The 11,658-nt window shown below is 55.5% G+C and overlaps 1 protein-coding gene across 2 annotated transcripts; it reads left to right on the plus strand.

The window, feature by feature from the left end:
• Nucleotides 1–1,473: 1,473 nt before the first annotated feature.
• On the plus strand, nucleotides 1,474–8,111 carry PPIF (peptidylprolyl isomerase F). 2 transcript variants are annotated; one of them, XM_004765310.3, is made up of 6 exons: nucleotides 1,474–1,779; nucleotides 2,952–2,982; nucleotides 3,495–3,583; nucleotides 5,265–5,361; nucleotides 5,878–5,953; nucleotides 7,147–8,111. In XM_004765310.3, exons 1-6 carry the CDS (start codon nucleotides 1,573–1,575, stop codon nucleotides 7,280–7,282), a joined length of 636 nt encoding a protein of 211 aa, XP_004765367.1. In that variant the 5' UTR covers nucleotides 1,474–1,572; the 3' UTR covers nucleotides 7,283–8,111. The 2 variants fall into 2 exon arrangements, with proteins under 2 accessions (XP_004765367.1, XP_044939491.1); XM_045083556.1 differs by lacking the exon at nucleotides 1,474–1,779 and adding an exon at nucleotides 2,171–2,356.
• Nucleotides 8,112–11,658: the final 3,547 nt, after the last annotated feature.

Consider the following 11,658-nt stretch of genomic DNA (forward strand, 5'->3'; position numbering starts at 1 on the left):
GCCATCACTGAGTGACCAGGCTCCTCCTGGGCCATGAGAAGAGAAGTGGACTGTAAACTTCTAGGAAAGGGCCAAGGCCAGAATTCTAATGAGCCTAAGACATGCTGCTTTAACCTCACGAATTTACTCGGACCAGCATTTTGCCGTCTTACCCCTTCCCAGGAGCTGATTCAGGTCCAAGTTCAAGCCCACACCCTAAGGTTCAGCCTCCACCCTCTTCTTGGGCCCCTTGGACCTCTGAGCCCCTGCAGCTGAGACCCACTGCTGTCGCAGCCCTAGACCTGAAGCGAAGACAGTCTAGACCCCGTCCATCACTGATGCTCAAATCACAGCACTTAACGGTTGACACACGCCTCTCTCTCTTGTTCATGTTACCCTTGAAACAGACCTGGGAAGAAGCAGAGTAAGGACTACCATCCCATCTTGACTCTCCAGTGGGGAAACTGAGGCTCAGAGAGGTCTGACAGGTGCAGGCTGACAGGGAAAGGTGCAGGGTGCTCCTAGCCCCAGGCAGTGCCTTCCTCACTCTGGGTCCTTGTTTCCCATCGGGAGAGCACGGGTGTTTGCTGAGATGCTCTGCCTGGGCCCCTATTATTTACCAACTGTGAACTCCCCACCCCTACCACGCTTCTATGAAGCCCCTCACACATGGGGTAAATTCTCCTCACCAGGGTTCTCAGCTCCCCTTCTCTTCCTGCCTTACCTTTTCACTTTTCCTTGCATTCCCTGTGGAATCACCCCTGTACTGTGTGACCTGCAAGTGTGTTCTTGGGATGACTGGGGTGGGAGGGAAGCCAGCAGCCAGCTGACCCTGTTGCTAGGGACCAGAACCGTCCGTCTGTGGCATTGGGGAGGGGGCATCGGACCCAACCCCGTGGAGAGCTGGGGCCTGGCCAGAGCCCACTGGGACCTGCTGAGTTCCAGGTGTGTGGGAAGACGATCTGGTGTCCAGAAGCATCTGGAGAAAGGGCCAGACTAGGACTCGGAGGCCTGTGGTCAGCAGGGGAGGGGTCCCTGCCTGTGTCCTCCTGCACCTCTCACTCTAGTCCACCTCTCACCTTCACCTTCTTTGTCTCTCACCCACTGTCTCTCTTGATCTCTCGTCTGCGGGGTCTATGGGTGGAGGGGAGGCCTATACAGGGGCTCAAATGGAGATTTTTGTTATATTCAAATAAAAACATACGGATGCCCTTCTTTTGGAGTTAACCACGTTTTAGCATAGTTCCCTCTCTCTGTTTTTAATCTGGGACGCTTACAAAATGGAACCGGCCCACTTTTGCCAGGTCGTGTCTACCCCTCAGGTCTCTCTGGTCCTTGGGGAACCGGTTGCAAGGAGCTCACGCTCCGCCACCCCAGCCGCCCGGCTGTGCCGCCCGCTAGGGCCGCCAGGGGTCGCCCGCGAACAGGCCCGGAGGGGGCGGGCAGTGCGGGTGGGGGCGGGGCCTCGAGGCCGGCCCGACCAATAAAGACGGCGGCGCGCGGCCGTGGCGGACTCCAATCTCTGCGCGCGTAGCCGTCGCTTCCGCCGCCTCCGCTCCTGCCGCCGCTCTCCCACGCCGACCCGCAGCCGCGATGCTGGCGCTGCGCTGCGGTCCCCGCCTGCTCCGCCTGCTCCCCGTCCCGCGCTCCGCGCCGCTGCGCCTCCCCGCGGCCCGCGCCTGCAGCAGCAGCAGCAGCAGCGGCGGCGGCTCCCGCGACTCGTCCTCTTCCTCCCGGAACCCGCTCGTGTACCTGGACGTGGGCGCCGACGGGCAGCCGCTCGGCCGCGTGGTGCTGGAGGTGAGCGGACGGGCCCGGCGCTGTGCCTAACTGGCTGGGAGACCTTGCCTCCCACACCTGGCCATGGGCCTCAGTTTCCCCATCCCTAGAGGGGGGCATCAGATTGGTCTCTTCCGGTATCCTCTCGGCACTTCGGAGTAGTGGAGGCGGGAGGGAGGGCAAGTGAGGAGGAGAAAGCTCAAGGTCAGGTCGTGGACTGTGGGATCCCGACCCTGCTGGCTGGCCCCGAGGTCGGGGAGAGGCCCTGCGACCTCGCGGGGTCAGCGCCCAGACCCGGGAGCTCGAGGGCGGGTGTCGGGGGGCTCGAGGGTCCGAGCAGCGGGCGGGCGGGGTGCTCACGTGGCTGCCCTTGCATAATGCGGTGCCCGGCCCCGCCCCCTCGGTGGGACTCACCCCGCCTCCCGGCCCTGGGGCAGGAGCCGAGGTGGTTTCAGGCCTACAGGCCTCCTCTCCTGCAGGGCGGGCCTGGGGGGCTTCTGCCCCCAAACGGACCCGGACGGCCCCCTGCAAGTCGGGGTAGAGTGCCCAGGGGACCTGCATCCCAACTCCAACCCCGCCACGCTCCCGGACTCACAAAGTAAGAAACAAGTAGGGGGAACAAATGGGGAAGCTCAGGTGTAGCTCTCAAGCCAGACCCTCTTTTGAACAGAGGGACCTCTGGTAGGCCTCAGTTTCCCTCCTGGAAAATGGAGACCACTCTCCTTACTCCGCTTAATTTTAGTGGCTTTGTGCCAGGGTGGCTTTTGAAGCTGGGACTCAAGAGCCTGCTTGGATGGGCTCTAGCTTCTCTTTGCCCACCCACCCACTCCCCTGCCTTGAAGCCTGTTTCCCCTCTGTGCATTGAGCTTCGACTGGCACCTCTCCCGGCCCTGAGTCTCTGATGCTTGGGGCCAAGCTGTATAAGCTCTGCCAGTTTTGCCCCTGGAAGTAGGCCAGGATGGCACTCTCATCTCTTCTGATAGCTAGGGAAACCGAGGCTGCCTCCTCCCAGCCTGGGTTCAGGAAACAACTGGCAGAGATGATAGCTGCCTAGGCTGCCTCCTGCTGAGGGCTGGGAGCCCCGCAAGTGGATGGGGCCCCGTGGCCGCTGTGGGGGTTGGTTGGTGAGGAGGTTCCTTCTATCACCTGCTTCTGGACTGACCGTCTTCTCTTGGCCCCTTCCCTCCCCACAGCTGAAGGCAGATGTCGTCCCAAAAACAGCAGGTAAGACGGGACTTGGGGCTTTCTGAGTCTGGTCTAGATGGGAGAGAAAGGGGCCAGGCCAGATGGGTGGGATGGTGAGAGGAGTTGGGGCACCGAGACCCACGACCAGATGAGAGTTCCACATGAGGCTCAGCTGCTGGTACCCCTGCAGCAACTCTCTGTCCCTCTCTGAACCTCGGTGTTGGCCCTGCCCACCAGTCCAGTATAGCCTTATATAAATTTCCACCAGGACCCGTTCCTCCCTCCTGGTGCCCGGTGGGCAGTGGCTGCATGGCCTAGGGATTCCCTGCAGGGAGCCTGTGCTCTTGTCATAGTGCTTGGACGCCGGGACACTGAGCTGTGAGAAGGTGACCTGCCCCGGGTAGCACAGCCAGAGCACACCCAGGGAGCAGGCTTGGCGTCTTCTCACCCCCTCTTCACCTCCTGGAGGGTAAGAGGTACAGGCTTGAACGAGTTGTGACCCTGGAGTTGAGGCCTGGCCCTGCTGATCTCTGTCTTCCTTCAACCCTCAGAGAACTTCAGAGCCCTGTGTACCGGGGAGAAGGGCTTCGGCTACAAAGGCTCTACTTTCCACAGAGTGATTCCATCCTTCATGTGTCAGGTACAGCAGCCCTGTCTGCCTCACTTCCCTGTCAGGGGGCGGGGGTGGGGGGGAACAGCAGGGGCCGCCTTATAGGGTGCTTGTGAGATACTGAATGGAGAGGACACATTGCTCTCCTGGCCTGTCTTCTCACTCAGAGAGGGTGGAGTGGGTTGGGCGGCCCCAGCGGTTGAGCAACGGAGCCAGGGGCAGAATGGGCTGGCGGGGAACCGGCATTGAGATCCAGCTGTGCACGGGGGCGGGGAGTCGATCTTCAGGCTTTGCAGGATCAGCGTATTTAGGCGGTCTCTGGCCGCGTCCCCCTGTGTGTCCCACTGAGTGCTTGGCACGGGAGGCTGGGAAGGAGGGAGGGTGACGGCTCCAGCAAGAACGCATGGGTCTGGACTGGAAGCTGCTCCTTTAGAGCGGGGCGTCTTTTTTGGTTAAATGAATGTTCTTTAGTCATGTGTGCTGCCTGTTTTTTCAAAAACCTCAGTAAGGCTGTGTCAGAAGTTTTGGGGTAGAGGAGTACAGCAAGGACTTCCCAGGATCAGGAGCCCAGCTGTGTTGGGGGTTGTCCTCTGTTAGGTCAGGCCCCGTAAGACAGAGGTGCGTGTCTTGAGGCCAGCAGGCCATAGAAGCAGGGACAGGAGTGTCATGATCTCTCTGAAGTCATTCCCACCCAGAGTTCTCTGCCCCGTTCCCTCCACTCCTCCCTGGGGCTGTCATCCTCTGTGGTGAGTGGCCGTGGGTTGGGGCTGGGCCTGCTGACGTGTCCAGTGTGATGATTGCAGGGACGGGAAGGGAGGCTGTGGCTGTGGGACATGGCTGGCTAGGCCTGTGGCTCTCTGCCGCAGAGGCCTTCCCAGCTCTGCCTGAGGGAGGCAGTGGATGAAGCAGAAGCTGAAGGGGCTGTCCTGAGCCGGGTGAGGGTCTTCCTCTGAACAGCAGCTGGCAGGAGCAGGCCCTTCCAAGGCTGGAGGGCTCTCTGAGGCATGAGTTGGCGGCTCGGGAGGCCGAGGCCAGGGTTTTGAATCATCCTGTCTGGGAACACCTTACTGGCATTTGTGGGTGCTTACGTCAGGCTAGTCCGGTCATCTCTCTCACCTGAGGGGATATCTCAGGAAGATAGCTGTGAGTCCTTGGCCAGGGGCTGGGCTCTTCTGGCCACCACTCCCTTGGAAACCTCGGGCAAGCTGTGAGGAGGGATGCCAGACCCGGGGGGACTCCTTCCTGGGTCTGCAAGGTGTAGGGAGGCCACGAGGCCTGGTGATGGGGGAGAAGTGGGGCTTAGCATAGGGAATTGGCTCTGTGCCAGCTGCTGCTCCCCACCCCCAAAGACCAGACTTGGGAACACAGACTCCCTGGTCACCTCCTTGTCTCCCCTCCAAGAGCTGTAGGTAGAAAATTCGAGGTCACTATGTACAAATCATCACAGAATCGCTATTAGATCCTTTGAGAGTCTTTTAAAAAACCTGCCCAAATTAAAAAGTGGATCATTTGGAAGGTAGGGTAGTGATTAATGGCAGAAAATGCGGAAGCTAGGGGTCAGGAGATCTTTGGATGTTTTCTGACCCCTTGGCCTGCGGGGCTTCTGGCTGGGTGGACCCCAGGTGGGCTGGGGGCCACGTCCCTGCGCCATGGCAGCCTTCTCCGGCCAGCTCTGGTGGTTGTCCGCTCAGAAGGCGTTCTGTGCTCGCAGGCGGGAGACTTCACCAACCACAATGGCACCGGGGGCAAGTCCATTTACGGAAGCCGCTTTCCTGATGAGAACTTCACACTGAAGCACGTGGGACCAGGTGAGTGGAGGCCACCACTCCCCGTTCTGAGTGCCCTGAGCTCTGGCCTGGCTGCTGGCTTGCCTACCAGGCCCACCATGCCCACCACAGCAATTGCCCACCCAGCAATGCCCCTTCGCTCCTTCAGCACTCTGGGTTGGAGTGTTGGTTTTCCTGGAGTTTTGTCATGCTGAGCTCTCCGTTTAAAAACAAGTCTTTCTTTGAGAAGCTGGGGGAGAAAGCCTTTCAGCAAAACCCAGCGTTGTGTCACGTTTAAGACCCAGGATGCAGTGCGCCAGACTCCCATGCTGGCTCTGCCGCGGAGAGCTTCCACAAGGCCCTGTCCTTCCTGTGGCAGCACAGGGGGGACGGGCCCCAGGGAGCCGTTCGTCCTCTGGGCCCTGCTTGTCCTCTTCAAGCTCCAGGACCGTCAGACCCCAGTGTCCTTGCTGTGCTGGAAACTGTATGCTCTTATGAATGGTTCCCCAGTGAGGGGCCTCCTGGGGCAGCCTGGCTCACTCCTGCCTGTTTCTGTAGGTGTCCTGTCCATGGCGAACGCAGGCCCCAACACCAACGGCTCCCAGTTCTTCATCTGCACCATAAAGACAGACTGGTGAGTTCCTTGCCCCGGGTTCCACATGAGGGCTGGCCTTGCAGCTGAAAGAGGATTTGTGTGCTTCCGGGGGAGGGTAGCGTGAGGCTGGACCGTGTTCTGGGGTGGCAGCCCTCCGCTGGGAGGTGTGTCCCTAGGGGAGAAGGTAAAGTTCATGAAAGGACTGAGGGGGAATTTGGGTTGTTCTTAGAACTGCGTCTGTGTTAGGCTTCTGTTTGCTGTCAGTTGGAATTTTCTCCATGTGATATGCCTAAGGACTTGTACCACATCTGTCTGGGACATGCTGCAGAACTCACGGGCCTCAAGGTGGCCTGTGGTGGAAGCCTATTTGCTTGGTTTAACCTGTTGTTTCCCGGCTTACCTTGAGCTTGGAATGCATCTTGAGGTCTCTGGTCCACGTGCCTGTGGATTTTAGGGGTGTCTTCCCTGGTCGCTGTCCTATTACCTAATAAGTTCCTCTGCCTGGAGTTCCCTGCATCCTAGCCCTGAGGCATATGGGGTTGAGGGGACATTAGCTGGCCAAGAGCTAAGACTTCACAAAGCCCATTTCCTAGGACTTTAGAGAGACCTGAGTGATAGATTGGTCCTAGTTGTCTCTAGCCCCCAGGCCAGAAGGGACACAGATGTCAGGGCTGGGCAGGTCGCTGCTGGCTCTGCCTGCCCTTTGCTGCTTCCGTGGAACCTCTGATGGGTCCTGCAGTTCTGCCCCAGGTGGTAACCAGTGTTGGCCTTGCTGGCACTGGACTAAGGGGCTGTTTAGATTCTTGAAAGTCTCTCAGATGGAAAGAGCCACACGTACTATCTTGGCTCTTACCTAGTCACTCATGACCGTGAAGATGGTTCCATTTACACGGACTTCTTGTTTCCTGGGAGGAGTCTAACACCCTGTTATCTCCCTGTGCAGAACAAGAATAATTCACTTTTCGTAGATGAGGTTACCAGGATTCAGGTTAAGTGACCCAGGACAAGGTCACGCAGCAGAGGAGGCAGCACAGGCCCCAGAAGGGAGAGACCCTCTGGTCTGTTTGGGGGCGCTCAGCAAGGCCTCGTACCAGAGCTGTGAGGGCAGGGTCCAGATTTTCCATTTGGGTCCCTTTCAGAATTGCCATCTCTGCTAAATAGTTCCACGGCCAGGTGACCATGACATTGGGTGACATTGCACTACTCTTACTCTTATCTGGCTCGACTCACAGGTTGGACGGCAAACATGTCGTGTTTGGCCACGTCAAAGAGGGAATGGATGTTGTGAAGAAAATAGAATCTTTTGGCTCCAGGAGTGGGAAGACGTCCAAGAAGATCGTTATCACGGACTGCGGCCAGTTGAGCTAACTGGCCACGGCCATGGCCACGGCAACAGGGCGCTAGGCCGGTAGAGGCTGCACTCATGTTGACTAACCTAGGCGACCACTTCAGGCGCCAGCAGCGGTGCCCCGTCCGGGTGCCTGTGCGCCTTCCACCCTCACTATGTACTGGAGTGAGACCTCTCCTGAGCGTCAGATGTCCACCAGGCCCGCCATGCTGCTTCGCCAGCATCCGCCTGCCCTCACTGCCCCATTTCTAGACACCCATCACGGATGTGATGTCACCACTCCTCATCCGGCCAGCCCAAGGTCACCGTGCCTTGGACATTGGGGTGGTGATGGCTTAGCTTCAGGGACAGGTTACTGCCCTTTTCTCGACTGAGGGGGGAAGGCCAGCTGTTGCAAAAGGGCCATTATATCTCTTCTAATTGAAATAATTTAATTAACAAGATTGTCTAGAGATGAAGCTGTGACACTAACTGCCCTGTGCTGTGGCAGGACCCCAGTTGGTGGCTGAAGCCACGGAACCCCAGAGCTTGGCCTTTGGAACACGACTGGGGCTTTAGTGAAGGGGCCACAGCCACAGCACTTAGCCCAGCCACTGTGAATCCTGTTGGTTTGCTGCTGTGGTTTTGAGGGGAGTCCATGGGGGCAGACGCAGACAAACCTGGGAACAAACCCATCGCGAACTGTGCCTAGTCCGTGAGTTGGTGAAGAGTGGAAGTGGCCCGGACATGTCTTTCTGGAGAGCTTTGATTTTTCTGTGGTTAATAAATCTACTGATTTTGTATGTAATATACTTGTGGGACATTTATTTGTGTTCACTTGAAATGTGAAAATAAATCCTATTTTCTGTAGAAGACCGTCTGGTGTCTGGTGGTTTTAGGAAGCAGGTTTACAGCTCAAGTATTTGGACCCAATCTTCACTGAGTTACCATGCGCACGTCTGGGCTACCCTGAGGATTTTTACTTGGACCATCTCATTTAATCACTCCAGCAACCAAGGATGGTGTTGTTATCCTCAGAGATGAGATGGGCTCAGACAAGATATCTTAGAACCCATAGCCTGGCTGTGAGCACTGGCTGACCCCCCACCCGCCAGAATCCCAGCCCCACCTCTTGGTGACCTGAGTCTGTTTTCCTCAGCTGCAAAATGGGGTAACAGCAATGCCTGGTTCACAAGGTGGGGAGAGGCCAAGGTGATCCGTGCAAAGTACGTAGCGTAGGGCCTGGCCCATCATTTTAATGCGTGCTCTGGAATGACAGAGATGATGACATTTCTCATGTCAGAGTCTTAGAGAAGGATCTGTGATCATCAGAAGTTAGGTGTGGAGTTGACTATCCTAGATTTGCTGCTTACATTTGGAATTCTAGGTGATTCTGAGGTGATGGGGAAGGCAGACTGGGGAGTGGGAGGGCAGGCCAGCGATGGCAATCCGAGTAGTAGAATCGTCGCATTCTGTTGACAGTGTGAACAGAGTTATTTCACATTGGGGTTCCCAGAGTCCGGTTATGTGTGCTTCCTGTCATTCTGAGGTCACAGTGGCTGGAGTCGGGCCGTTTGGAGTCCTGGAGGGTTTCCATGAGGGCAGTTTCCAGAGCTCAGTTGCAAGGACTAGGAGCCCAGCTAGACTAGTACTTTTTAAACAATTCTCAAGAGCTGTAGGGTCCTCAGAACAAGGGGGAGACATGGGCCCCTACACCCCATTTTCAATCAGATACCCTCTTTTTTCTTATTGGAGCTCTACAAGGGGTTTCATTTGAAGAGTGGGATCTTGAACCCAACAGTAATCATGATAATAGTGATAATAATTGGTAATTAATCATCCAGTCTAATGTTTTACAGATGGGGGAACTGAGGCCCCAGCAGGGTCACCATGGCCCCAGGCAACCCTGCGAGTTGGTTGGCAGAATGGGCTTAGAACCTCAGACACGCCAATCCAGAGGGTTCCCTGTGGGGGCCTTCCCCATTGCCCCTTGGCCCTCTGATCCCCACATTCAGAGCTCGTGATTTCTGAGGTCAGAGCCACAACTTCTGTCCCTGTGGAGTTTTCTCCTGACCTCTGGGACCCTAGGGAAACATTGGTGCTGGTGGCAAGCATGAGGGGCCTCCCCTCAAGTTGCGACCAGTCAGCCCCATGGTGATTTCTGAGGCGTTTTGGTCACAGAGCCCGTGGAGCTTGTGTTGACCCCACGGAGCCTTTCTTTTTCCATGAGCACAGTGTGTGTGTGTGTGTGTTCCTCCATCCAGAGGACTGCGGTATGGCACAGGGGACTGGAATGCAAGAATTGCCTAAACTCGGAGTTTCCTGAAGATGAGGCCCCTCACTCCCCTCACCAGTTCTTTCCTAAGCACCCTGCTCGGGGGCCTGGGGCTGGTCTTACTGGATCAAGCAGGAGCCTGATACGCAGATAAGAGGATGACTTACTGGCACGCGGCACCTAACGCATGAAAGAAGCAGTGAGTCACACACATGCTCTCGGATGTGATCCTGTGACGTCATGGGAGCCTGGTGTGTAAACATCTGAAATATCCTTTTTCTGAGATAACATCTGACAAGCTTTTTCAAAATGACTTCGCTGAGGTATGGTTTGCATATAACAGAACTCACGTATTGGAAGTGTACAGCTCCATCCCTTTTGACAAATTCACACACCAGATGAAGTTCTAGAACATTTCCATCTCTCCAGCGTCATCCCTATGCGCCTTCCCAGCCAGCCACTGAGTCCTGTCACTGTATGCGCCTCTTGCCTATTCTGGGACTTGGTATATATGGAGTCATGCAAGATTTGCTTTCTGCGCCTGACTCCCTTCGTGGAGCATGTGTGAGAATATGGGGAATTTAACACTGTTCTGGACTCTAGCATGTTGCTCCATGAAAAGGGATGTCTGTGAATGTTTCCCAGGAGTCCTGGGGGGTGGTAACGCATGAAGAGTCATGGGCCACACCTGAGACCTATTGAATACAGATCTCTGTGGGTAGGATCTAGGAATCTGAATTTAAAAAAAAATAGTTCGAAGGTGTGAGAATTTGAGCACAGGCCAGAGTGGGCGAGATTCAAAAGGAAACCACTAGACCACTAGCGTCGTTGGTGGCTTCTGGAAACACTTTTTGCTGGAAGCTCTGGGAATCTGGAGCAAGCCCTCCACTTTCAGAAAGGGCCTCATGACTCTGGGATGGTGAGGCCAGGCCACCTGTCCAGCCCAAGCTTTGTGGGCTGCTGCTCTTCCTAGGGCTAGCAAACATGGCTTCCTAAGGCCTCAGGGCAGTGAGGTGCCTTTGAGGGGCAGACCTCTGTGTGGTGGCCTCAGCTCTTCCTTTGTCGTCAGGAGGAGGGTCAGGTTTATGTGCGTTCAGACTGAAAAACATTTCTCAGTGAGTGGCTTCTGGAAGCCAGAAGTCAGCTGGGTGTCCAGGCCACTGGAACAGGGGGGATAGAGGAAGTCTTGGCACCACTGAGCCTCCCAGATCAGTCTCAGCCTTATGAGGCTGTCCAGAATTATGATGGTACTATTATTATTATTATAACACTATGATGGTTAATTTTATGTGTCAATTCAAATGAGCCATGGGGGGCCCAGACGTTGGGTCAAGCATTATTCTGGATGTGTCTGTGAGGGTGTTTCTGAAGGGGATTAACTTTCCAGTTGGTGGGTGGGGCTCATCCAGTTGGTTAAAGACCAGAATAGAACCAAAGGCTGAGTAAGAAGAACTCCTACGTAATTGCGCTGGAACATCCGCCTTCTGGCCCCCAACCGAAACATCGGCTCTTCTTGGGGCTCCAGTCTGCTGGCTGTTGGAGTGGAGCTTCCACACATTGGTGTTCCCAGTTTCCAGGCCTTCAGACTTGGACTGGAGCTACACCAACGGCTCTTCAGGGTTCCCAGCTTGCCAACTGCAGATCTTGGAACTCCTCAGCCCCCATAATTGTGTGAGCCAATTCCTTATAATAAATCCTGTTTTATACACACACACACACACACACACACACACACACAGACACACACACTATTGGTTCGGTTTCTCTGAAGAATCCTGGCTCATTTTTCTTTTCTGCTTGAAAAACCAAATACACTTGTAAAAATTCAAAAGTTCCATAAATACAAAATATAGAGAATCTAAATTACCCATAACCCTATTATATTAATAATCGGTATGGGTTTCGCATTAGCTTAGGATAGAGAAGCCGCAAGAAACATTCCTGCCCCAGCAACAATAGGAGGGAGGGTAAGCTACGAAGTCTGACTTCTCTTGAGTTCATCGGAAAGGCAACCAGGTCATCCGAGTTCCGAGGAGAGAAGACAGCCAAACTGTCTTGCCTGTGGCAGAGCAGTGCAGAAAGACCCCGCCACAGGACAAGTGAGGAAGATGAAATCCAGTAAAATTTTATTGAATTGTAAGG

Source organism: Mustela putorius, unplaced genomic scaffold, assembly GCF_011764305.1.
Source record: "Mustela putorius furo isolate JIRA1106 unplaced genomic scaffold, ASM1176430v1.1 tig00000698_pilon_pilon_pilon, whole genome shotgun sequence".
Taxonomy (NCBI): domain Eukaryota; kingdom Metazoa; phylum Chordata; class Mammalia; order Carnivora; family Mustelidae; genus Mustela; species Mustela putorius.